The 25,036-nt window shown below is 53.6% G+C and overlaps 7 protein-coding genes across 7 annotated transcripts; 3 read left to right on the forward strand and 4 right to left on the reverse strand.

The window, feature by feature from the left end:
* Positions 1–1,196: 1,196 nt before the first annotated feature.
* Positions 1,197–5,686, reverse strand: PODANS_1_17090 (uncharacterized protein; the record flags this gene model as incomplete). The annotated part of the gene is made up of 2 exons (XM_001907123.1): positions 1,197–4,963; positions 5,035–5,686. 2 exons carry the CDS (start codon positions 5,684–5,686, stop codon positions 1,197–1,199), a joined length of 4,419 nt encoding a protein of 1,472 aa, XP_001907158.1.
* Positions 5,687–7,090: 1,404 nt separating this feature from the next.
* PODANS_1_17100 (uncharacterized protein) lies at positions 7,091–8,012 on the reverse strand (the record flags this gene model as incomplete). The annotated part of the gene is made up of 2 exons (XM_001907124.1): positions 7,091–7,627; positions 7,809–8,012. 2 exons carry the CDS (start codon positions 8,010–8,012, stop codon positions 7,091–7,093), a joined length of 741 nt encoding a protein of 246 aa, XP_001907159.1.
* Positions 8,013–9,935: 1,923 nt separating this feature from the next.
* On the forward strand, positions 9,936–11,459 carry PODANS_1_17110 (uncharacterized protein; the record flags this gene model as incomplete). The annotated part of the gene is made up of 1 exon (XM_001907125.1): positions 9,936–11,459. The coding sequence occupies one exon, from the start codon at positions 9,936–9,938 to the stop codon at positions 11,457–11,459; it is 1,524 nt and encodes a 507-aa protein (XP_001907160.1).
* Positions 11,460–12,206: 747 nt separating this feature from the next.
* PODANS_1_17120 (uncharacterized protein) lies at positions 12,207–14,742 on the reverse strand (the record flags this gene model as incomplete). Its single annotated transcript, XM_001907126.1, has 2 exons — positions 12,207–14,450; positions 14,518–14,742. 2 exons carry the CDS (start codon positions 14,740–14,742, stop codon positions 12,207–12,209), a joined length of 2,469 nt encoding a protein of 822 aa, XP_001907161.1.
* Positions 14,743–16,362: 1,620 nt separating this feature from the next.
* On the forward strand, positions 16,363–18,024 carry PODANS_1_17130 (uncharacterized protein; the record flags this gene model as incomplete). The annotated part of the gene is made up of 1 exon (XM_001907127.1): positions 16,363–18,024. One exon carries the CDS (start codon positions 16,363–16,365, stop codon positions 18,022–18,024), a length of 1,662 nt encoding a protein of 553 aa, XP_001907162.1.
* A 1,041-nt stretch (positions 18,025–19,065) lies between these two features.
* On the forward strand, positions 19,066–21,546 carry PODANS_1_17140 (uncharacterized protein; the record flags this gene model as incomplete). Its single annotated transcript, XM_001907128.1, has 1 exon — positions 19,066–21,546. A coding segment is annotated over one exon (2,481 nt), but the record flags the coding sequence as incomplete, so codon positions are not given.
* A 1,151-nt stretch (positions 21,547–22,697) lies between these two features.
* On the reverse strand, positions 22,698–23,216 carry PODANS_1_17150 (uncharacterized protein; the record flags this gene model as incomplete). Its single annotated transcript, XM_001907129.1, has 1 exon — positions 22,698–23,216. One exon carries the CDS (start codon positions 23,214–23,216, stop codon positions 22,698–22,700), a length of 519 nt encoding a protein of 172 aa, XP_001907164.1.
* Positions 23,217–25,036: the final 1,820 nt, after the last annotated feature.

The raw sequence follows: 25,036 nt of genomic DNA on the forward strand, positions 1-25,036 counted from the left end.
TACATCTCCACCAACTTCTTCTGGTTCGCCGGATCGGGGACCTTGAACATGGTCGTCCGGAAGATCTGCTGGCCTCTTGAACCCATTGTTGTTGTTGTTGGCGTAGTGGCTGTCACTGCAGTGAAAATTTTCCTATCGAAAAACCCCCTGTTTTTCCTGTGAGCTGCTCCAAGGGTGGAATTGATCCTCTGTTGAGTTGTGCTTCGTACTGGGTTATTATACCCTTTGTTGACCCCTATTCCGGCCTCCGCCCCCTTCCCCTCCGGCACCCACACCAAACCCGGCGGCTCGTCGTACAACAGGAACGCCGCCGAAAGAGCTGCCCGATTCATGACAGGGTGCAAGCGGCGGTGGTGATGACCGAATCCACTGGCGGTGGTGGCCGACAGCTCCCTCCTCCATGGACCAACAAGGTTTTCACCACCCCCCGCATTTCCCCCGATGTCGAATCATTCCAGCCTGTCGTGTCAAGGTGTCGTCGTGTAACCGCCAAACAACCCACTAGCTCCAGACACCAAAACCGGTGATCAGAAAAGTTTCCAGGGAATAAAAGAAGACCGGTCTACGCCTCCGGATCTCCCCCATCTTCGACGTCCGCCCGCTGTCGAAAGTTGTCTGCCTCATGGCAATGTCTCAGTTGACTGGTGGCTCCAAGGGCGGCCGCAGTCAAGACTAGCTGACACCAAAAAAAAACCAAAAAAAAACCAAAAAAAAAAAAAAAAGAAGAGAGAAGTGGAGGCCCGACAGTCCCATTCACTGCATGAGTCAGATAACAAGTCAAAAATAAAGTCCTGATATCATCATTATTATTCATCACCAACAACCAACAGCCAACCACCAACCACCAACATCAACTATCACGACTAAACACACACAACAAACAACAACAGCAAATAGATATCTCAGCAACACACGAACCCCCAGACACCACCAACAACAACAACCAAAATAAAAGACTTTAATTCACTGTTAAATATTCACCAACCAGTCCCAATCCCCATCCACACACCAAAAACTCCCCTTCCATGGTTTGATAACAATTCCCCATTTATGAAAAAAAGAAGCCATGCTCGCCAGTGCCAAAAAAAGTCGCGCCTGTTCTCTGCTAAATGCTAGAAATACCCCCATGTTCCCCCGGCTCCCCATAAATAAGAGCAGTGAAGAAAGAAAGAAAGAAAGAAAAATACTTAACAACATCATGTAACCTCCTCCCCATTCTCCTTCTTCTCCACCCCATTCCCATTCACCTGCGCAACAACAACCCTCATCTTCTCCAACAACTCGGGCATCCTGTACGGCTTCACCAAAACATCATCACACCCCGCCTCCTTCGCCTCCAAAATCTGCTCCATCCGCGCATTCGCACTCACAGCAATGATCGGTATCCTCCCCCCCTTGATCATCCCCTTCCGTTCCAGCTCCCGAATATGCCTCGTGCACGTCAGGCCATCCTGCACAGGCATCTCGATGTCCATCAGGATGACCGACAGGGAAAACTTCTTCTCTCTGCTGCTGCTCTCCCCCTCATCACTGCCCGAAAAAACAAACCGATCCGTCTTCCTCAACTTGTCCAGGCACTCCACCCCGTGATTGGCCACATCGACATTGAAACCCATGTTCACCAACCCTCGACGAGTAATAAGCTGATTGATCAGGTTATCCTCCACGACCAGAATCCCGCTGATCGTTGGCGGAGGGGTAGACAGGCTGTTGGTTGACGGAATAAAAGTAGTCGACAACCCTGACGGAAACAACGGCGGGGTGCTGACCTCACTCCCCGAAGATGGGGTAATCGGACTAGGCCTCGAACCACTTCCCCCCGGAGTGATGACCGTCGATTCACTCGGCGAGCCCCCATTCGCCGCCCGTCTACTGGCCGAGTTGCCGATGCCGTTCACCTTCCCACTCAGCTTAAGAGCAGACATCTTGCTTGCCGCCAGCGCCGCCGCCTCGGCTTCTTGTCTCGCTTCCTCGCTGGGGATGGAAGCCTCGATGTAAAAGACAAACGTGCTGCCCACCCCCGGCTGGCTGGCAACACCTATCGCCCCGTTTTGAAGCTCCGTCAGCCGGCGGCTGATAAACAGCCCCAAACCTGACCCGCCGTACTTGACGTGGGTGCGACTGGAGGCTTGGACAAAGCGCTTGAAGAGGCTCTTCTTCTCCTCATCGGTAAGACCTTGTCCCGTGTCCTTGACCTCGAACATGACAAACACTGGTTTCCCGCGGGTGCGGGGAGCAGGATTGGACGGGTCATGTCCAAAGTAGTCCTCCTCCGACCGAGGGATAAACTGAACCTTACTAGAGCTCGCCGCCTCCGTCGGTCGGGTAAGACTGGCGCTGATGGCCACCGACACATTTCTCGTCGGTCCTGTCTTAGTGAACTTGAGAGCATTGGTAAGAAGATTGATGAGAACCTGCTTCAGCCTTGACGGATCAAAGTCCAGATACTTGATCCCGAGATCGCGGTAAGACTGGTCGACCACCATGCTCAGATTGATATCCACCCTGCGAGCCTCAATCTCAAACATTTTGAGCGCTTCTTGAACCATGAGAATCGGGTTGACCGTGATGGGCGTGATGGCAAGCAATTTCGAGTCGAGCTTCGACATGGTAAGAATATCGTCCACAATCCTCTTTTGATGCTGGGCACATCCGACAATGGTCTCGGCACTATCGATACTGCTCTCGATGAGGCCAATCACATCTGTGCTGCAGTCCTCACTAATGTCTGTGTTCAGCGACAGCCCATCGCGAGACTCGGGTCTCGGAAGTGCCGCACAGGCTGCAGAGCCGCAAGGTGGGTTGCTGACCAGTTCCTGGACCCTCGCAAGCGTGGCGATGATGGCATCTGCGCAGTGGACGATCGCGCTTAGCGGATTCCGCATCTCGTGTGAAGTCATATCGATAAAGTTTTCCTGCTGTCGCTTCGACTCAATCGCCTCCTCCTTTCTCTTCTTCTCCATGTCAAGCTGCCACTTCTGCAATGAAACATCGCTCAGACAGCCCGTGAAGCTTTGGATCTGCCCCTCTGTCGTCCGCACCGGCATCAAAGTAGCCTGCACCCAACGGTTCGGCACAATGACCTTGTGGCCAGCCCCGTCGTCGGCCGTCCACGCCGTCTTCAAGCGAACCTCCACATTCTGCACCTTGTCCTGCCTCACCATCGTCTCAATCTTCTCGGTAATCTGCAGGTGATCCTCCTCACACACACAATCCTTCCAGGGCCGAAGCTCGACCTCAGACGGGTCAACCTTCTCGAGCCCGCACATCTCAAAGAAGACATTATTGGCCCCTAGTAGCTTCCCCTCCAGATCCATGTCATAAAGCCCAACCGTTGCAAACTCGGCCATCCTCTTCAAGTTCTCCGCCTGCTGAGCCCGTCTGACCGCCTCCTCAGCAGCCCTCTTGTGCGCAGTAACGTCCGTAAGGCAGGTCAATACCCTCAGAATGCTCCCATCCACCGCCCTCTCCGCCCTCGCGGCAGCAAGAACATGCCTCTCCTTCAAATCCTCCACCGACGACAGATCCAGCCCCGCCTTCTCAAAACTCGGCGACGTCCTCGTCAGCGGCGCCTCCAAATTGGCCTGCTGCTTCACCCTAAACTCAAACTCGACGTTGTTCACCGACTTGAGCCTGTCATACTGCGACACAAGCATCTGTCTGTCCTCCTCCACAATGCACGCCAAGAACCCAGAGCTCTTCACCGGACCCGTCCCAGGATACCCTGTAATCTTATACCAGGCATCATTGGCAAAAGTGATGTTTCCCTCCGGATCTCCAAAGCACATGCCCACCGGCACGAACTCAGCCACAGCTTCAAACATTTGAATCGACTCGTTTGCTTCCTTGGTCTGAACCGCAAGTTTCTCCTTGAGCATAGCCTGATCATACGCAGCTTGCTCAGCAGCGTTGCGGCCCCGTCTCGCTTCCTCCTCCAACAACACAATCGATGCCAGAGATGTCGCGAGCTTCTGGTTCAGTAACGAAATGTACTGCCTGTAATCGTTGTCGTACGGGCGCCGGGGATTCAGCCCCAGAAAGAGAAGGCCCATGACATTCTCCTTCTTGGTAGGTCGGATCGGACAGATGACGGCCGCTCGGCAGGGGTCGTCGTTGAATCCCCTCCACTGCAGACCCTCCAGCAGATGTGTTGGCAGACTCTCATCATGCGTCTGTAACAAGAGCGGGTGGGGTGCCTTGAGCGCTTCTCTGAAGGCCGCCGCAAGTCCGTCATCACTCATGCGCAAACTGATCGTGTGCGGAGCAATAGGATGCTCCTCGGGCACACCCAATGCCCCTTCCAACCGGCAAATTTTGGAAGGTCCCAGGCTGGGAGAAGGGGGGACAGAAGAAGCTTCGGGGTCTTCGTCAACACTGTAGAGAATCGCCAGCGGAATGTCGTACTGAGGGTCAACCGCCTTGAGCTGCTCGATCGTCTTCTCCCAATAACTCTTGACGTCCCTCGCTGTGATCAAAACCTCGCCCAAATCAATCAGCATCTTCATCCGCCGTTCCCACAACCTCATACTCGTCGTCTCGGCCACGGCATGCATGAATCCCAAATACTCATTGTTTTCAACAACGGGTATAAGCGACCACTTGAGATACGTCTCCTCCTGCCAGTTCGGACCGCCCTCCACCTCGGCCTCGCGCTCAATAAAGAACCTCCACTCGTCCTCCACAACGCCCTTTTGCTTAAGGCTAAAGCTCCGCATCGTATCCTTGAGCATCTTTCCTGCCTCGTGCCAAGCGTCATCCACAGACATTCCCAGCATTTCCGGGTGCCGAGAACCGCACAGTTTGCTATAGGCTTCGTTATAAATCATGGTGTACTCCGCACCCCAATACAGTGCTATTGGCCGACTGTCGACGAGGATTTGGTTGAAGGTCTGCTCCAGTCTCGAAGACCAGCTCTTCTGAGGCCCAAGTGGGGTTGCGGCCCAGTTCACACTGTCGATTACATCTCCGAAAAACGGCTCCTCTGGAATTGCACGTCAGCCTATGTTCTGGATCAAAACAAAAAAGAACTTTTACCTGGGTCGATATCGGGCAGAATCCATCCTGGGTCTGAGGCGGACCGTTCCAGAGACAAAGACTGAACGGTTTCAGCGCGCAAAGCCAGCCGGTCTTTTGTAGTAGTCTGAACCACGGCAGATGTAGATTTAGTCCGGTTATCCAGCGCATGTACCGGTCGAGCCGGTGAGACCGGTGCGGAGGGGGGTCTTTCCGATGCTATCTCAATAACAGTATCCGTCTCCGCAAATTCAACAGGCGGCCTCGTGCGCCGAAGCGTCGGTTCCGCAATGCTTTTGTCTGGCCCAGGGCCAGGGGTCGTCGACTCGACTCGTATTGTGGGCGGTACGGGCTTGGAGGGTGGTTTCGCCTGCTCGTTTGCGCCCACTACCACCATCTCTTCATTTACTACTGCTCTCGTCCAGTACGTGTCGGAGTAAGAAAGTGACGGCCCGGCGGTCGTTGCCGTCGAGCCGCCCGAGATCCATTCCCATAGAGGGGCATTGTCTTCCTTTGCGGCTGTTACAAGCTCAAGGAGGCACGGGTGTTCCCCAAAGGCCGGGTTCGTGTAGACGACAGTGGGCGGGTGAGGGATGAGGGCGACAATGAACGAAGGTCTCGGGTCGGCCTCTAGCAGATCGATAATGCTCGTCTCCAAGAAAGAGGAGCGCATGGCTGTGTTCTCAAGGTCGGAAGTGGTGTGTAAGTGGCGGGTGGGATGCGGGTAAAGAGAATCAGCTTTCGCGATGGAAGGAGAAAAATGGACGGCCGTATGGGCGGATTGGCAGGGCGCAATGCATTATCTGTTGCTGACGTATGGTGTTGTTTTCTAATGCGACACGCGAGTGTAGAGGTTGGGGGAAGTCGCAACCAGAGATCAGGAAATCGAGGTTGACGTGCAACCCGAATCGAGTTTGCCAGGTGACCAACAGTGTGCGGCGAGGCGGGGGGGGGTAGCTCAATTGCTGTTGGTTAGGAGAGGGGAACAAAAGAGCGTTGAGCAGTTCAGAAGAAAGGCCTTCTTTCCATCCCTACACCAGTGTCCGTCTTTTCGGGCCGGCCTGGCTTGTTGACGAGAAATGTGAGGTGTGCTGAAGCAACAATCGTGGGGAGGTGGGATGTGGAGGACCGGTTTCCGTTGATCTTTGTTTCCAGACCGCGGCCGGTCGACATGGGACCTGGAACCGGCGCTGAGTGGGCGCCTGGTTCGCCCGCCCCTCCGTCCGCCGCACATCTTCAGTGGGTGTTCAGCGGCGTAATCCGCTAACGTCTCCTTTGGGAGTGGTGGCACTTGGCAATATCACCAGACATTGCAGAATTTGTGGTCAGCATGCATCCAAAAATCCCGTCATTCCCAGAAATTTTGCGGTTGACTGATGCCAGCAGCACTGGGTTACCAGGTCGACCCACCGAACTTTCTAGTGGAGATGCAACCGCTCCGTCTTTGTCAGGACCCCTAACGGGCAAGACTTTGACAACACAAGCATTCCCATTCATCAGTATCCAACCAAGTGAAGCACCCGGCGCCGTCCTAGGATGTCGGCATCATTGGGGGGAAAACAGCCTCCTCCACCACGCTACACCCGACAGCGGGCAGCATTACCCGTCTCATGGTGCTTGCCTGCGGAGGGCCAATGAGGGGTTCTACACACCACACTATTTTTATTCTGTGACATGCCCATCTCGATACGATAGGCCAACCCGACAATCCCATGCATGTCACTGTCAAATCTGCATCTTTGGGCCCCAATTGACAGCAATCACAGCGGGACCTTTCCGGTCCGGCCTCAGGGGGGAGGCGGTCTGTCGAGCCATGTGTGAAGAGATGTGAACGAAGACAGCAAGGGTTCAGAGGAGGACACTTGTTAAATGGGGATCACCACTTCTGAAGACGCCCGGTGGCTTAATCGCATCTTCTTTCCTACATCAACTGCAAGCTGGTAGATGCCCCCGAGTTACCTGGTTGCCCTGGTCTAGCAATCAATGCTTGATTAGATAGGTAAGAGATAATGATGCTGCCCCTCATTCTCGGTGCATCTTTTTTTCTCACCACCCCGCAGCTGACCACGATGACGCCTTACCCCTGAAGAGCTTCTTGCAATGTCTTGCCAGTCAGACGTTTGAAAGCATCCAAATACCTCTCGCTGGTGGACTGAGCAATATCAGCAGGCATCTCAACACCATCCTTGCCCTTGAGCCCCTCCTTGGTCAACCAATTTCTCAAAAACTGCTTGTCGAAGCTGTCCTGGTCCCGGCCAACCTCATATTCATCCGCAGGCCAGAAGCGCGAGCTGTCGGGGGTGAGAACCTCGTCAATGAGGACAATCTCATCTGTCTCCTCGTCCAGACCAAACTCAAACTTGGTGTCGGCAATGATGATCCCCCGCTCAGCCGCATAGGCCGCACCGGCCTTGTAGACCTTCAACGCCAGAGCCTCGATGCGTGCAGCGTACTTCTCTCCAACGATCTTGGCCGCCTGCTCGGGGGTGATGTTCTCGTCATGCTGGCCCAGCTCGGCCTTGGTGCTGGGGGTGTAGATGGGCTCCGGGAAGGGGGAGCATTGCTGGAGGCCGGCAGGCACGGCCAGTCCGTGTACCGTGCCCGACTTCTTGTACTCGTTCCACGCGCTTCCCGTGATGTAGCCACGCACAATGGCCTCGACAGGGAATACCTTGAGCTTGCGAACCTGCATGCTGCGGCCGCGCACCAGCTCCTTGTCGGCATCGCCGAGGGTTGGCAGGAGGGTCCAGGGTGATGAAGTGAGTCTTGAGATCCGGGATCCGCTCCTGGAGTACCTTGAACCAGTGGGCCGAGATGTTGGTGAGAACAGCGCCCTTGAGGGGCACCCCGTTGGCCATGATGACGTCGTAGGCTGAGATGCGGTCCGTTGTTACGAACAACAGCGTCTTATCGTCGACATTGTAAAGATCCCGCACCTTGCCGCTGGCAAGCTTGGCCAGGGAGCTGAGCTCAATGTTTGTCACCACTGGGATCGACATGCTGTACTGTGTGATGTTGTCTGATGACTGCTGCTGTGGTGGTGACTCGAACCCTGTTTTTTCGATGTAGTGTAAAGTTGCGAGTGAGTAAGTCAGTAAGTTCTTTGCCCAATCAGACCAGCGAAAATGTGTGTGTGTTATGCCCCAATCCGATGTTCGGTGCGGTGTTTTTTCTGATTAACCGGGCCCGGTCTTAGAGCAGAGGTGGTGGAAGGTGGGGCCGAGCCGGCACCTCCCGCACGCACATATCGGATCACTACCGGTGCTGGCCAATCTGTAGTCTTCATGTCTGATGATCTGGTATCTGTTCTTCTGATGCTACTCTTGAGTCTTTGGATTTCTCGATGAAACCTTAGTCGTGGATCTACCTTTCCCTTGACATGTGACTTTGATAGTAGCACCTGCAATTAGCTTTGCGCCTTGCTCAGGCCGACGGTTACCGAGACCGACTTACATGCGGGAAGACTATCCTGCATACTCCACAAACTTCACGTGATATCTGGTAAATTATATGTACAGTAGAGACACAGAATTATCCCTTACGTCAAGATACAAGCAAAATGGATGACAAGCCCCCAAGAACTGCATCGCTCGATTTTGCCCTCAGGTGAGCGGATTTCGGCAGACACATGCTGGCCGAGAGTTGGGCCAAGTTGCTGGGCCTGAGCTGGGCAACTTGGCGACGTCAAGCAAAGACGGTGAAAGGAGCAATCGACCGAAAACTCCCACAAAATAGTCGAGGTTGTAGACGGACATCGGGAAATTTGAATTGCGACAGCCTGGATTCTTCTAGCGCCGTCAGTGCCGAACACCCGAGTGACGGAATATCTCAACGGCACTCGTCGTTCCCCCAAATGGACGACAGCCCTCCCTCAGCTTGCTCAAAAAAGGCATCGTCAGATTGTCAGATATGCATGTTCTGCGCGGTGCGTCCAACACCGCCCCTAACATTCGCTAATTTGTCGGTATTTGCTGCTTTCGCATGCGGCTCCCACCACCCTACTACTCCGTATTGACTGGGCATCTCAAACTGAAAAGTAATTGTAGTGACCGTTGAATGAGAAGACCCACCTGTCCGAGATATCATGGGACGCCCAGCAAGCCTCCCAAGATCCCAAGAGCCGCTTGGGCTTGGCGTTTCGTACATTTTCCACGAGTGAACCGGGAGCGCAAACGCGAGATCAGGTCTTGTTGGGCACAGATTTGCGACAATGCGGAATCCTCTCGGGAAGAGGCGTCAGAGCTTGTCGGATGGCCGCGGTGCCCAAGATTGCCCAGGCCGTGAGCCAGAGGAGCGCCCATGGCATTCCCCAAACGAGCACCTGCGACAGTGCTGATCGGTCTCGGCGCCAAGGACAAATACAGCGTGGATTGGTCTTTGCGTGAACGAGGGGTCCTGCCCAGAACAACGCCCAGACCAGTCCAAGACTTGGGACGCCGCGCGACGCCAAGGGCTGAGAGGGAATCAAGGACATTTAAAATGGCGACGGAACCCCAAGGGCGAGAAGCATCACCGGTTCCGTCCAGTGTTGCTTCAAGCTCGTGTATCTGTTTTGGTTCCTCACTGGTATGTTTCCCCCCCGTCTCTCCACGATGGATTCAGACATTGTCGATGCTCTCCAGACTGCCATTTCCTATTGACGTGACTGACATACGAAAGAAACACCTCCGAGCCAAGCGCATATATCGCCCATTGCCAGCGGCGCGAAGTCTCGGCGATATCTCCGACATGCCTTGACGTTCATCGAGCTCCCCCTTCCAGCCAAACCGCCTCGAGGCCTCCATTCGATCTTCTTCTCAGTCCCAGCCGTCTGGACGGCCTGGATTGCAACACGAAAGCTTTCAGCAACTGGCTCAGGGGTCGAGCCCCTGAACGACTTCCCCCTACGATCAGGCCGAATTCGAGCCTAGAAACCACCCGAAATGCAATTGGTTGCTGCTTCCGTGTTGGCTCTGGCATCGGGAGTTTTCGCGCAAAATGTCGTCCAGTTCAATGTCTCGAGAGGCGTGCCAGGAGTGCACTTGGGTTCCATACCCGTGCTGGGCAAAAGGGCCGCCACCCATTCGGAACGGCTGATCAACTTCATGGCAGGCGGAGGGTACTATGCGCGCGTCAGTCTTGGGACACCACCGCAGGTCATTACCATGCTGCTGGACACGGGCAGCAGCGACGCTTGGGTCCTGAGCCACAAAGCCGACCTCTGCATTGATGACGATCTCCAACAAGAGACTCAGTTAATATGCGTCGACACGTTCAACCCCAGCAAATCCTCCACCCACAAGGTGATCGACCCCCGAGGCTTTCAAATCAAGTATCTTGACGGTGGCATAGCCTCCGGGGGCTGGATGCAAGACGATTTTACCATTGGTGGCACGACGATCAAATCCCTCCAGCTAGCCTATGTGACCAAAGCCAAACGCAACACAGGAATCCTTGGGTTAGGTTTCGCCGCCAGCGAGAAAGCTGCAACCAAATACCCCAACATCATCGACCAGCTCGCCAACCAGAACCTCATCTCGTCCAAGGCCTTCTCCCTCTACCTCAACGATCGCCGCACCGACGCGGGCTCCATCCTCTTTGGCGGTATCGATACGGACAAGTTCATCGGCCCCCTCCAAATCATCCCCTTGCTGGCCACAAACGGGACGTACACCTCCTTCGAGATCGACTTCTCCTCGTTAGCAGTCACCCTGCCCAACTCCACCACTCTCGACATGAAAACCTCCATGCTCGCCCACGCCGCCCCAGCAGTCCTCGACTCGGGCACCACACTCTCATACCTCCCGGACGACATGGTCGATATCCTCATCGGAAACCTGGACACGTTTTTCGACCCAGAACTAGACATGCTCCTCATCAACTGCGCCTACCTCACCTCTTCCTCCCCTTCCCTCTCCTTCCAATTCTACTTTCTCAACTCCACAGCCTCAATCCGCGTCCCGGTGTGGGAAATGGTCCTCGACGTCTTGTCGCCATCTTACGTCCCCCCAGATGACGCCCCCTTCAAAAACGCCTGCCTATTCGGTATCCAATCCACCGAAATCTTTGAGACGACCGGCACGGTCAAGCAACCTAACTTCACCCTCCTGGGCGACACTTTCCTCCGATCAGCATACGTGGTTTTTGACCTGGGGAATTACGAAGTGGGCATGGGGCAGGCGAACTTGAATTCGAGCAGCTCGAGGATCATTGAGCTGAAGGAAGGGGAAGGCAAGAATGCCACGGAGACGGAGACTGCGACGAAAACAAAGGGGTTGCCCGAGGTGACGGGGGTGTTGGCGCAGCAGACTACTTTTACACCTACTACGGGGCCGGTCATGACGTTGGTTACTACCAAGAATAATGCCGCCGTCAAACTTGGGATGACGGGAGTGGGAGAGATGATGGGGGTTGTGGGAATCACGAGTTTGATGGCGGTTTTGGGGGGAGTGTTTATGGCGCTTTGAAAGATTTGATATATATATATATCATTCAAGAGGTGGGCTTGTTTGATTTTGTACATGTAATGGGGGGAAACAAAAAGGTACATATACTTTCCTCTATACATTTTTCACACACTAGATATCCGTACACGACACATGATTGTTCTACCTCTTCCTTCTCCTCTTCAAACGGTGGGGAGTACTACATAGATAAACAAATTAAATCAAAAACAAGTCAAATACCCCTTGCTTTCTACTAACAAGTTGTTTGCTAGTCAGATGATCGGCCATGCAACCAACATAACGCATCATATTCATAACGACACAATTGAGACTCAAATCTCACAAGGCAAAATCTGTCAGCTCACCCTATCTACTATGATCGCTGCCAGAGTGGTCTGGTTTAACACCAATGACAGTTCCTAGTAGTTTAGCAAAAGGTTCTCCCCAGAAATCCCTCAGGCTTCTCACCCAAGTACACAGAAAAAAGGTTGTCCGACTTCCATGGCTGGAAAACCTTCCTCCAACCCTCCTGCCAACCACACAACAATTCCCATTTTACAAAACATTCGTTCGTTCTTTGCAAACGCGTAGTTACAGCTTCAGAAATCCAACCTAGTAATTCTTGTGCGAGATGCTGACAGCACGAGCCCAAAAGTCATCGGCGGAGGCGAGTCTGAGCGCCGCATCTTCGGAGGGCCGTGTTCTGGGGACCACGAAAGTGTTGGCCTGGGGCGCGGAGGCGGGATCAGTCTCAACCTTTGGCTCTCCCTAGGTGTCCTCCAGCTGGTCCCTAATCGCTCTCTGGGGGGACTTCTGTACGGAAGAGAGAGTTGTCGGCTGGACAGGAGATCTGGGAGGTGTCGGGTTGTTGACTGCCAGTGCTTCAACAGTCGTAGACCTGGCAGGCTGGACGACACTAGGAGGAGGTGGGCCAGGAGAAAGGATAGCGGACAAACGACTGTCAGCAGACGCATCCATCCGTGAGAGAGCAATCTTCATGGCATCCTGGAGGATCTGCGCAAAGACTTCCTTGACCTCATCAGGTTTGGTAAGCACCTTATCTGCTACCTCTTGGACAATTGCCGTGTAGCCGGAAAACGGCGTGTCCGGGGTGTATGACGATGGGGCCTTTGTCGACACAGGCTCCGGAGCTGACGCCATGGTAGGCTCGACAACAGTGGTGACAGGAGACTTGCGCACCGGGGATCTGGGAGTCTGAAATTCGGGAGCCGGAGTCGCGGCGGGAGGCTGGTGAATGCTGATCAGGGGTTTGTGATGCTGAAAAGCTGGCTCAATAACAGTCTTCTCCTTTTCCTTGTTAAATTTGGCTTCGTTGAGGAGAGCCTGTTGCAACGCAAACTCATCAGCGCGCTCCTCAGCTGGAAACACCACACCGTCACGTCCGACATTGACCGGCGCCTGCTGAATTGGATAAACCGGGGATTGGTTCTGTTTCTCAAACCAAAGAGATGGCGGTTCCTCAACCTTGGCCACTTCCTTACCCTTGCCCTTGTCGACATAGACCGGAGCAACTGGGCTCGGGAAAAAGACCTCGAGGGACGGGCTGCTGGTATCAATCGCCCCCAGGATTTCCATGTTACGACTATCGCCGAAACCAATGGCGGCAAGCCAGCGAGAGCTGGCCTTGAGGACGTCTTTGTCTTGCAGAAGCAAGCCGAGTTGCAAATCCTTGACTTGGGTAATAAAGTCCGTAACACTGCTGTTGACGAAAATTTTCACGTTGGCAGTATCGGTGCCATCGTTCGCAAACTTCATGGCAATGCAAGCCGAGAGCCAGCGCGATGCACGCAAGAATCGCACAACTTTGTAGTCATGTCGTCTCTCTCTAGGACGAACGGCGACTTGATCAAACAGGTTGTGCGCTTCGCCAAACGCCGCAGCATGCCTCTTGTAAAAGGCGTCATCCTGATCGTAGCCGTCGTTCCAGTAACGGCACTTCAGATTGCCAGGCATCGGTAGATGCAGTGCCTTGGCAACACAGTGAGCCAGTTTCATGGAGGAGGCTCGATAATCGAGTGCATCGAAAACTTGCTTGAAGTGGTCATCGTCAGGGTTGGGGTGCTCCGTGAAGCCGCGGTACAGCTCCTGCGTCATTCCGGCTGTCTTCTTGTTCCAGTCGCCGGGACAGGTGCTGAGCTCAATGTCAATGAGGTAGCACAAGTGAAAGAGCTGCGAGCTGCGTTCTCCTCCGAACGCTTCTCCGAAAAACTCCACGCGCCGGACATCCTCGTAAAGAGGGCGATCCATGAACCTCGGGCCCCAGTCTTTCAGTGGCACACCGATTCTGGGGGCGAGAATCTCCCAAGGGTCGGGCCCATTCACCACGGCTGTGTGGCGGCTAGCGAAAGGCGAGAATCCGTGCTCCAAGATTTCGTGAACTCGGCCCTGGAGGTGATGTAGAAAGTTCTTCTGTTCCACGGTGGGAGAAAGCGGCATGAGGTCGTCATACCGTGCGATGTCTTGATGCTCTCGGGCTAACAGAGGCGACTGACGACTGGTAAAGACTTTCATGAATGTGTCCGCAAAAGCTCCTCCCGAAGATCTCGCGATCAACTCCATGGCCTTGGTGGCGGAACATCTCGACGGCCCCATGAGACTAGGCCGGCAGTTCCAACCCCCAGTAAACGCAGAAGGGGTCAACAAGGTGACGGGAAGATTGGGGTTTCCCGTGGCTTCCGCGATAGTTCTACAGATTTCTTCTGTAGTTAAGAATTTCTTCTCGCCGAAGTCAATGCAAATATCATGCTCGGGGGTGACAGGCGTGAACATGAAAATAACCAAGGGGACGTTCTTGGAGGCAGCAGACTTGGCACTGTCGCCAATCTGCGTGAGAAGAACGTTGAGAAATCCGGCATTGTTGGCTGGAACAGTGGTAATCTGGTCACCGTTGGGGCCAAAGATCTTTCTGCGCATAGGGCTCCCAGGACCTGCATCCAATTTGGTGGAAACATTCTCAAGGAAGCAGTGCAAATCGAGAGAGCTCAGCCAAGTCTGTTTTGGACATATCAGTACTCGACACTAGTCATCGAATCATCAGAAGCCAATGTCATCAACGTACATGATCACTTGGACGACCAAGACCGTAGCAGCCGACTTTATAGGCAAGAAAGTCGGCAACTATCCAGCCGTATTTGTCAGCTTTGGCGTAATTGTCGGCAACACCGCAGACACCGAGAATCTCGGTGTTTTTGCTGATGGGGAAGTCGGGAGGCGCATGGAGAATGAGCTGAACCTCGGACATGGCCGCCAATGGGTCGGTCACGTAAGGGCCCAAGGATCCCATCTCGCCTGATAATAGTGTCAGTCACGTTATCTGAAGCCGAAAGTCGGATGGAAGCCGAAATGAACGGAAATATACGGCTTACAATTGACTGGCTCTTGGCCGTCAACTCTAAAACAGTAGAGGTCGCAGAATGCGATGGGAAGAGAGAAAGAAGGGGGTTTTTCGAGAGAGGATGGTGCCCACCAGTGGTAGGTTGACTGCTTGGGTTCTCTCTGCCAAGTGTCTGGATCAGGGAGAAGGGAATGTGAACCGATTTTGCAGTTTGAGCAGGTGGCACTGTCCTGAATTGTGGCAGTGGGAAGTGGAAGGGAGAAGGCGGGGCGAGGAAGAGAAGAAGGTCAGTGGAGAGAGTGGAAGCCGAGAGTAGAAGAGGGAAGGAGCTGGGGACTGAAGTCGCAAAGCAGCTGAGGGTTGTAGTGGGAGTAAGAAGGCAGGTGCAACCAGGGTGGTTTTCACCTTGACGACGACAATATCAGCGGGGTTATTTTTGACAGGACTTCGGGAAGGTACGGGAGCAGGGCAAGCCGTTCATTATGGCAGGTACCTTGGAGGACAGGCAGGCACAGAGTTTGTTTGCAACATACCTAACCTTAACCTAAAGTGCACAAGAAAACCTTCATCATGGAGTTACCTAGAACTTGCCAAGTTGTTTGCACATGGTAAGCATGGAGACAAGCCACAAGGCTAACATAGTTCAACGACAACAAACGAGAGCTGCGGTCTGCACATACACAATTGCATCTACAGCGGCAGCATGCGTCAAGCATCCATCAGATACTGACATTGACGAACACTGATAAGTAGACTCAGACCTCGATGTCCAGGACATAACCTTTTTCAATCCTGATACCTGTGTCCATCTGGTCAAACTTCGTTTTTACTACAAAAGATCAAGAGAGTCTTCAATCTGGTCTGAAACGGGCGGAAAGAAAGAAAGATGCCCAGCTCTGAAGACGGAATGCACTCCAAGGTCGTTCACTTGTTCACTGTATTCAAAGTCATTCACACATGGGTTAAGTTGTTGGTAGATAGATTGCATATTGTGACGGAACTCACAGATACTCAAAAACACCGGCTTGGGCACTAGACTCTATGAATGACCGACTTATTGAGCCTCAATCTCAATCCTTATACTATGTTCTCTCCGAAATCCTCTTCGATAATTGTAGTCTAGAACTTCGGATGTCTTTCCGAGACACAAGGGAAGTTCGGGACTGGTCCCCGATCGACGGACCCTGGATCGCCAAGATGAATCTAACTGATGATCACCCTCCAATCAAAGGTCACGAAAGCAGTGGCGTTATCGGCTAGGTCTTGGCAAGTGGAGGGGAGCTCAACGACCTCGCATCGTCTGGTAAAATGATAGAATTTAGAAACATCATTGCGTCTTATTATATCTCGCACACCTCAGGGTTGACTGCCTGTGAGAGGGTATAGTTCGTGTTTCTGGTGACTATACTGGGAAGACGGAGAACATTGCTTCGTTAGTCCCGCATTTTCTCATCCTCCAGATTCCCCACAGTCACCCCGCATTAAGCTCTCTGAGCTCCGAGCTTACGACTATCAAAGGAAGTCTTGTCATTGAGCTCAGTGAGACATTCTCACCACCGAGCCTCCCCAATGGCGTCTCCAACCGAGGACCTCTCCCACATCCCCCTGGAAACCCGATCCATCATCACCACCGAATCCTCAGATGGCATCCCCTTCCCCGCCTCCCCCATCCCTCACACCCACCGCACCTGGGCTCGGACCTTCAGCTCTCGCCCTGAAGTCTACCTCCAGCCTTCCACCCTCCCTCAAATAACCAAAATCACTAACCTTGCTCGCCGCTGCCGTCGCCGTCTGGTTGTTGTCGGATCCGGGCACTCCCCTTCGAACCTCACATGCACCTCCTCTTGGATGGTCAACCTGGACAAATACTCTCGTGTCCTCTCGATTGACCCCACCACCGGCATTTGTGTGCTCCAATCCGGCATCAGACTATGGCAGCTCAGCGAGGCCCTCAACAAGGAAGGCCTCGCCCTCCCCAGCATGGGAAGCATCAACGAGCAGTCCATCGCCGGCGCCATCTCTACTGGTACTCACGGCAGCTCCCTCAAGCACGGCCTGATTTCCGAAGGAGTGGAATCCCTCAAGATTGTCCTCGCCAACGGTGAAGAAGTCTTCTGCTCACCAACAGAGAGATCGGATCTCTTCCGCGCTGCCTTGCTCAGCTTGGGAGCCATCGGCATCGTCACCGAGGTGACATTCAGAGCGGTCAAGGCGTTCAGTTTGGCATGGGAGCAATCGATTGACTCCGACAGCAAGCTGTTTGCCGAGTGGGAGTCCAAACTTTGGAAACAATCCGAGTTTGTCAGGGTGTGGTGGTTCCCCTACATGAGAAGGGCGGTAGTTTGGAAGGCGGACAAGGTGGATGAGAATGATTTGGACACGGGGGTGGTGAAGAACTATGATCCGCCCACGAGCTTTCAGGACAGCAAGATTGGGTATTTTGTCTACCACAACTTGCTGGCGTTAGCGAGGTGGTTCCCTAGGATTACTCCGTGGGTGGAGTGGTTTGTTTTTGGGCTGCAGTATGGGTTTGGGAATGGGGAGACGACAACTACGCGGGCGGTGCAGCCGAGTTACAAGGCTTTCTTGTTGAACTGTCTGTACAGTCAGTTTGTGAATGAGTGGGCTATTCCGCTTGCGAAGGGACCGGAGGCGCTGCAGAGATTGGCGGCTTGGTTGCATAGACTGCAGCCCGGGGATGAGGGGTATGTTGAGCATAAGATTCCTTTCAGTGCGGAGGGTCTCTGGGTGCACAGTCCGGTTGAGGTCAGGGTCAGCGATACCACTGTCAAGACCAGCGGCGAAAGGGGAAACAGGCCTTGGTTGGATATCACTCCTGAGGATGGACCGGCGTTGTATCTCAACGCGACGATGTACCGACCTTACCACAAGGACCCAAGCTACAATGCGACGGAAAGGTACTACGAGGCTTTTGAGTGGTTGATGAGAGATCTGGGCGGAAAGCCACATTGGGCAAAGACATTTGCTGTCACGCCGGACGAGTTTGCGAGCAAGCAGTGGTATGGTGAGAATTTCCACCAGTTCAGGAAGGTGAGAGATGAGGTCGACCCTCTGGGCATGTTCGTTGGACCATGGCAGCGCAAGTTCTTGCTGGGAGAGCCGGCGGAGGAGAAGGATAGGCTTGCTTTGGAAGAAGTTGGGTTTGAGCAGAAGCCTGCGAAGGAGGGTGGTTATGTTGTGACGGGGCACCAAAATGTGGTTGTCGCATGAGTGTTTGTGTTAGAGGCAGATAACACGGAGTTTGGCTCGCTGCATTAAATGACGTAGTCGCTGGAGCTTCAATCGACATATCAAAGAAATCGTGGTCTCTTCTTCAAAAGTGAAGCTATCCCAGTGTTCGAGGCACAGTTTCCCGGTTTAGAGATCTCCGGCTGCGGGTCGCCCCGCCTACTGCACGGACCACAGGTTATGCTTGGCGTGCCCCGCGTCAAAACGTTCACTTGGTCAACGGCCATGATCTCATCCCATCAAAACAGACTTCCAAATTGGATTACACGGGATGAAACACGGCGTAACACAGACGGTGTCTGAATTCGGAAGAACAAGATCACGGCGCTAGGGAGTTGGTTAGTTAGCTGCAGTCTAGACAGATGATCGCAACAAGCCTCATTTACCAGCTCTTGACGAATATGCAGGGCGTCGTCGTTTGATGGGGAAAAGTGGTGGCTGGTGTTCCCGTCGCCCAACCACCAGCTCCCACGCCATCCTCTTGGCTCTCCCAGGGACAAGCCCAACCTCTCCAGAAAACAACATGAAGCACGGCAGTCCCTGGTTTCCTGCGTTTTTCTTTCTTGTGCATCTTGCATGATGACATGACGCGCCTCTCCCCTCCTTTCCATCCTGTTTTCGCATCCATCACGATCCAATTGGCCGTGTCACCTGTGGGTTTCTGTTTCTGAGCGAGAAGCGCCCCATTCTTGTTTGCGCTCCGATTCGCAGAAGAGACATGAGCTTCCAGAACAACAAACAGCAGCAGCCTCGTGTGTACACCGACAAACCCCACCACCCTCGATTGGATTGCCTTGCTCACGGCCAATTTTAGGAACACATCTGCAGTACAATCTTGCACAGCAACAACATCCAAGATCACACTCAAATTCTTCTTCCGAAGTCACACCTCCACAGCGGGACGAGGGGCATGCAGCATCTGCCTCTCATCCCAGCTCCCTCCCACCACCACCACCACCACAAACACAAACACAATTCTCTCACTTCACAGCCCGGCCTACATCGACAACCACCTATTCGGAGCCGGATTACGGAGCGGACCAAATTCACAACCCTCCCTCTGTCGCGCGCGCACATGGACAGCCCGTCATAGTAGAGGGACCTTATCTTCGTGGGACAAACATGGCTTCACCGCCAGGATATCAGCAGCCCGACTGGGAGCCTGCCTTCAACGCCAGGATGTTGACAGATTTCAGAGAGGACCTTGCCCGAATGGACGGAGTCATAACACCAGGAGTAGACGACACTCCATATATTCACCAAGCGATTGAAGCACTCACTCGCCGTGATCGCGATACTGGTTATTCCGCAAATGAGTCTTCGAGCAGTGACAGCGCACAGGCTGGACCGTCGATATATCCGAACCAACCACACCGACAGGTTTACCAACACCCTCAGCAAACGCCACGACCTATCTCCACGGGACCAATTCAGGAGGGGGATGAAGTGCTGCAACCACCTAATCCACAATTTTCGAAACCAAATCCAGCCGCTTCCGCCGACTCGCTTGCCGAAAGTTTGCTCAAAGGCGCTAGGAAACCTGCGCAGCCTCATGAATGGAGACCAGTGGAGAGGGAGGAGATTCTCAACAGAACTGGGGAATGGAAGGCCCAGGGAGTACCGCCACTTACTTTTAGGCCATGGCCATTACGAGCACCCGCTTTGTTTGGGTTCATGGCCATGTGTGTGCTGATGATCGCGGCTCTTGCCTTTGGTGCTGTTTGGTCACATCAAAAGCAGGGGTTAGTTGGTTGGGACGACATCGTGGGCGGCCGGTATTTCGTCTTTAGGATCCTCCCGCAACTAATCGGGGCTGTCTTCCTGCTCTATGCGCAGTTCATCATCACAACCATCTTCCGGATCCTACCGTTTGTGCGGTTAGCTTCTCACGACCCTCAGGTCCGTGATGGTGCGGTATACCAGAGACTCTACCCTTCGTTTCTCTGGCCGAAGTTTGTCGGACCGTGGAATGTCTGGGTGCCGATCTTTGCTACTTGGCTGATGAACTTTACCATCCCGCTTCAGAGCTCGCTTTTTACGGTTATTCTTGCGGAAGAGGGGGAGGAGAGACAGTGGGTTTGGGCCACATGTCAAGGTGTGGCTTGGGCCTTGGTAGGGTTATACCTGTTGTTGCTCATTTCAACAATCATCGTCTGGAGATTCTGGGCAACTACCGAAAAGACCGGTCTGATTTGGGACCCTCGATCTCTGGCCGATTACATCGCCATCGTCTCCGAAACCAACACCGCGACCGACTATCGCGGTACTCAACTCGCCCGCGGAATAGAGGGCATCCGCTTCGCCCTCCGCCGCCGTGCTCACGATAGGCTAGGGTACTGGACCTGGAAAGATGGTCGCCCGGGTTTCTGGCATACTCTTGGGAGCCCCATGGATAACGAGTCCAACCTCCTTCCCTTTCCGGATGTCACCAGCGGTCAAAGAATGGAGAAACAACCATTCAACAACCAAAGCCCCCTAATCGAAAACCCCGATCACCATCCCGACCTCGAAACCTCGGACCCGAACGCCACAATCCGACACAGATACCTCCCCTGGTCTTTGCGAACAAGCCAACTCCTCTGGTTCATCATCGCGAGCGTTATCCTCCTTGCCGCCCTCTTTGTCGTCTCCTTCCTCCCATCAACTCGTATAAGCAAGGGCTTCACCCCCGGATTGCGCGCCGACCCCCAACCAGGCGCGTTCTCCGCCGCGGATTTCCTCTACGCGTTTGTCCCCTCCCTGTTGGGGATGATGCTGTTCCTCAGCTTCCAGCACATAACCACCCACTTCCTCATCCTCACGCCCTGGGCGGCACTATCTTCCCGCGGCGGTTGCCGAGCGGAAGAGGGACTCCTAGTCGACTACCCAGCCTGCCTCCCCCTCGAATCCAGCTTCAAAGCCCTGAGGAACAAGCATTTCCGCGCGGCGTTTCTGTCGTTCAGCTCAACTTTGTTTCTGGCGATCCCGGTCCTGGCAGGGGGGATGTTTATGGCCTTGACGAAACTATCCAGAACGAGAAGGGAAGAAGACGGGGTGGTGGTCGAGGACTGGGAGCAAGAGGTGAGGATGTATGCTAACATGCCTGCTTATACTCTTTTGCTGGCGGTGCTGGGGCTGTATCTCGTGGCGTTGGTGAGTCTTGTGCCAAAGAGGAAGGAGGTGGGGATGCCGCATGGGGTTGGGTGTCTGGCGGAGGTGGCGGGGTATCTTGTGAACAACGAGTTGAGGGAGGAGCTGGCTTTCAAGAGGTGTGTCAACAAGGAGGAGCTTCTGGAACGGATGGGTGCGGGGGGGAGGGGGAATGGGGGGATTGATATGAGTCCGAGGTGGTATTTCGGGTTTGGGGGGGAGGGGGTGGCGGGTGTGCCGCTTATTGGGGGGGAGCAGCAGCAAAATGGGGGGATGGAGAGTGAGCTTGGGATTAGGAGGTTGAGGAGGTTTACTGAGAAGAGGAGGGTTAGGAAGAGCATGATTAGGAGGGGGAATGATGGGTTGTCGTTGTGAGGTGGGGGTTGGCTTTTGGGATTGTTTGGAGTTTTGGGAGGATACCACGGTTGATACATTTTTTTTGGAACATTTGCGAAACATGGCGAATGTGAAAGGGGAGGGGGGAAAGATACTCGAAAATTGTTAGATACCAGGAAGATGGAAGGGTATAATGTCTGAATGTTGGTCAATGTATGAGAATGGAATGGAATGGAATGGCGGTGGGATGTGTTATGAATAATGTACGGAAATGGGTGGGCATAGTTGGGAGGGAGATTCTTTGTCACATACTACTTACTACTTACTCTTGTTAGACATGCCAAAAAAAAAAAGACAGAGCCGAATAAATGGTAGATATCTCTCTGATGAATTGGTCTTTGCATTTGGTTGGTGTGCATTAAATCAGTAGTCTGCAGATCCCACGAGCTGGCTGGGTGAGTTATCCTCCAATATCAACGAGAATTCCTAGCTCCATGACCTTGGTGAGGAGGGGAATAAGCCGGTTCGACGAATCAGGATAGGCACGCATGAGCTTTTCAAAAACATATGATACTTTGATTTGCTAAACATTTACCATGCCCAGCGGTAAGATCCATGTAAGGCGTCATGATAAAACCCTTCCACCACGCCAACTTCTTTTCAGACATTAACAACAAAAACGTAGTAATAATACCAATCAGCCGCGAGGCCTGTCCTGTCATATTCCCTTCTCCCACCTATACCGATTCGCCCCCTCTTTCCATTTGCCGCGAGGCATCCTTGCCCGTCTTTTTGAATTAAATAAGTTTTGTAAGCTCAAGATTATGGGTTGATCAACCCATTAGCATAAAAGTGATTGCTTCAGCCCATCCCCTTTTACACCATGCAAGGGGTATAATATGCAGCCTTATGTGCTTTTTTGGGGGGGAGGGGGGGGGGGTGTATCATCACCTTGCTGCCTGTCTCCCTTCCGACCGCCATATGTTTGGAAATGATGCTGGTACTGTTTGTCCCCCATCACTCCCAAAGATGTGATAAAACGTAGTATGTTGATGAATATGTAAACAAGCCGTGTGCTCTCAAGAGTGAGCCTGAATTGTTATCCTTGTCCTGCGATTGGCCGTGTGACCCGAGTATTCCTTTTTCTTTATCCAGTCCATGGCGAAGCGGCGGAACCACCTCCACTATTATCATGTCCGATGTCGATGTGACCGATGCCCACGATCCCGTCTCGACGACCCACCGCCGCCTGACCGCTCCAGCTCACGCTCCAACTCCTCAGCACGCCGGCGATAGTCCCTAACAATATCCCGGATATGTCTGATGCGGTCAAAGTCCAGCTCGAGCTCGTCTATCTGCGCCATGATGTCGTGGTAGCGCGCAATCTCGGCATCGGCATTGTCGATGAGCTGACCACTCTGGTCATAGACGCTCAGAGTTACTATTTGCGATTGTTCCATCAGGTACTCGAGCCGCTGCTGAATATGCTGCATGACTCGGTCAAAATGTCGGCCCAGCGCGGACAGAGACGAGCTGTCAATCATGAGTAGCCCCTGCGAAGACGCCCTGCTCGCGGCGCGGGAGGACGAGGACCCAGCTGCCGCCACTGCCTGCTGTCCATGTCGAAGGATTTGAATCTCGTCTTCTGTCAGCCCTAGTTGCGTGTCGGGTACGGCATTCGTGGACGGTTGTTGCGACGACGACGACATGGCGGCTGAAGCGAGTTTGAGGGATTGGCGACTGGTTGATTCTTCCTGCTGCTCCAGTTGTGCCGCAGCAGTTCCCAGCACCGTCCCAGATACTCCCTCGCGCTTTTGTCTTGTTGTACGAAGAGGAACTCCTTCCCGGCTGGCCTTGATCAGCAACCGGCGCTTTTCCGGAGCTTCAGGATTTCCCAGAGGACGGTGCAATTTGTACACCAACCGTCCTGCCGCACACAACAGTGTGCCGACGGTGCACTGCTTGACCCAGGAATTCACAATGTGCAGCAACCTTATCGTCTCTGGGGTTCGATATGTGTCACGGCTGCGGGAGGTATGAGCTGCGGGGTACTGAAGGTGTCGTCGATACTGGACGAGCCAAAGTATGTAGACGGCAACGAGCAGAGGGCGTATAGACTGCACCGGCCGGTAGCTTAAGCGTCGGCGACGTTTTCAGCGCGCACGGCATCATCGTATCGATCCGTTACTGTTCCGGTGCCATAACAGCTAGCGTTGAGGGCGCTGGGTGCGGCAGTCGAGGAGGTTTCGTCGAAAGGATCTAGCCGAAGTCGAGGCAGGCTACGAGCTGTTGCGGCACAAGGAGGGGTGGTGTCGTGGGAGCAGTGACTGTGTAAGATGCAGGCGAGACCGAGCCGGCGGGACCAGATTCCCGGTGATCTTGCTACGTCGGAGTGATACACGATCTTCGAAGCTGCCCGTGCGGGTGGTCGTCTCGTTCATGTACTGCGTTGCGCCAGACGTGAGCTTGATGGCGAGCTGAGGGTTACAGGAAAACCCGTGTGTACGTCTGTCAAGGGATTGTCGTCGGCGAGTGCTGTGCAATTGCTATGGGGAGATGTCGGCCGGCTCGTCAGGGGCGTCGAGGAACATGAGCTGTTGAAGTGGGAAATCAGCCAAGTTGTATCGAAGAAGTGGCAGCAAAGTGAAATAAATGGTCCCGGCATCCCCAATTCCTCGGCAGCGCATCAGCTGATAAGAGCTACTTTGATCCAACACCGGGCTTGAAATTGAGCCGAAAAAAAAATCCTGTAGCGCAAGCAATAAATATATACCGCAAGCAGCCGAGTGATCTCCAGGAAATCACGGGAGCCCATCAATATGATAAGTGAAGAGGGGGTCACAAAGATGTGAGACCTGCCGATAATACGTACGAGGAGGAAATCAACCGCGGGGGAATATCTTGTGGCCCCGGCAACCTCAAATCGGGGTAGCTATCGTGGAACGGTGATGGCTGACTGTGTCGCCGTTCATCAACGTGTCTGCCGCGCCAACTGCGGCAACAGGAAACCACGAGGATACGGTCAGGAATCGAGGAAGAAGCATTTTGCTAAAGTCGGCGACCCCAGGATTTGTGCTGTCATCTCCAGCGCCAGCTCTTGGCGTGGCGGTCCTTGTCGATGCGTCCGAGCTTTGGCGTTTACAGGGGTTTCGGTCGCACATCAGTTGTATTGAAGCAAGACACCAAAGCTTCCCGTTTCAAGACCAAGCTGTACATCTCATGAGGGACCAGCGTGTCAGAAATATATCTCACAAACGAGATCCGAGTAAGCAATATTCCAACAGCGAGTGCTCAGTCAGAGGCATCAGATCAGGTCGACCCACCAGGAGCTTGCCGTGTAAGTGCGCCAAGGCTCCATCACCACCAAACATGAAGAATCTCCATCATCATCTCATGAAGCAGATCCGGAGCAGCGGCAGTGGCGCGTGAGGTGCATGAACCTTGATAGCAGATGCCAATCTCAAATTGCGAATCAAAAGAATAGGATCTGCGAAACTGCCGTAACCTGGCGCAGCTTCTTGTCCTCTGG

This window comes from Podospora anserina, chromosome 1 (genome assembly GCF_000226545.1).
Source record: "Podospora anserina S mat+ genomic DNA chromosome 1, supercontig 4".
Taxonomy (NCBI): Eukaryota; Fungi; Ascomycota; class Sordariomycetes; order Sordariales; family Podosporaceae; genus Podospora; species Podospora anserina.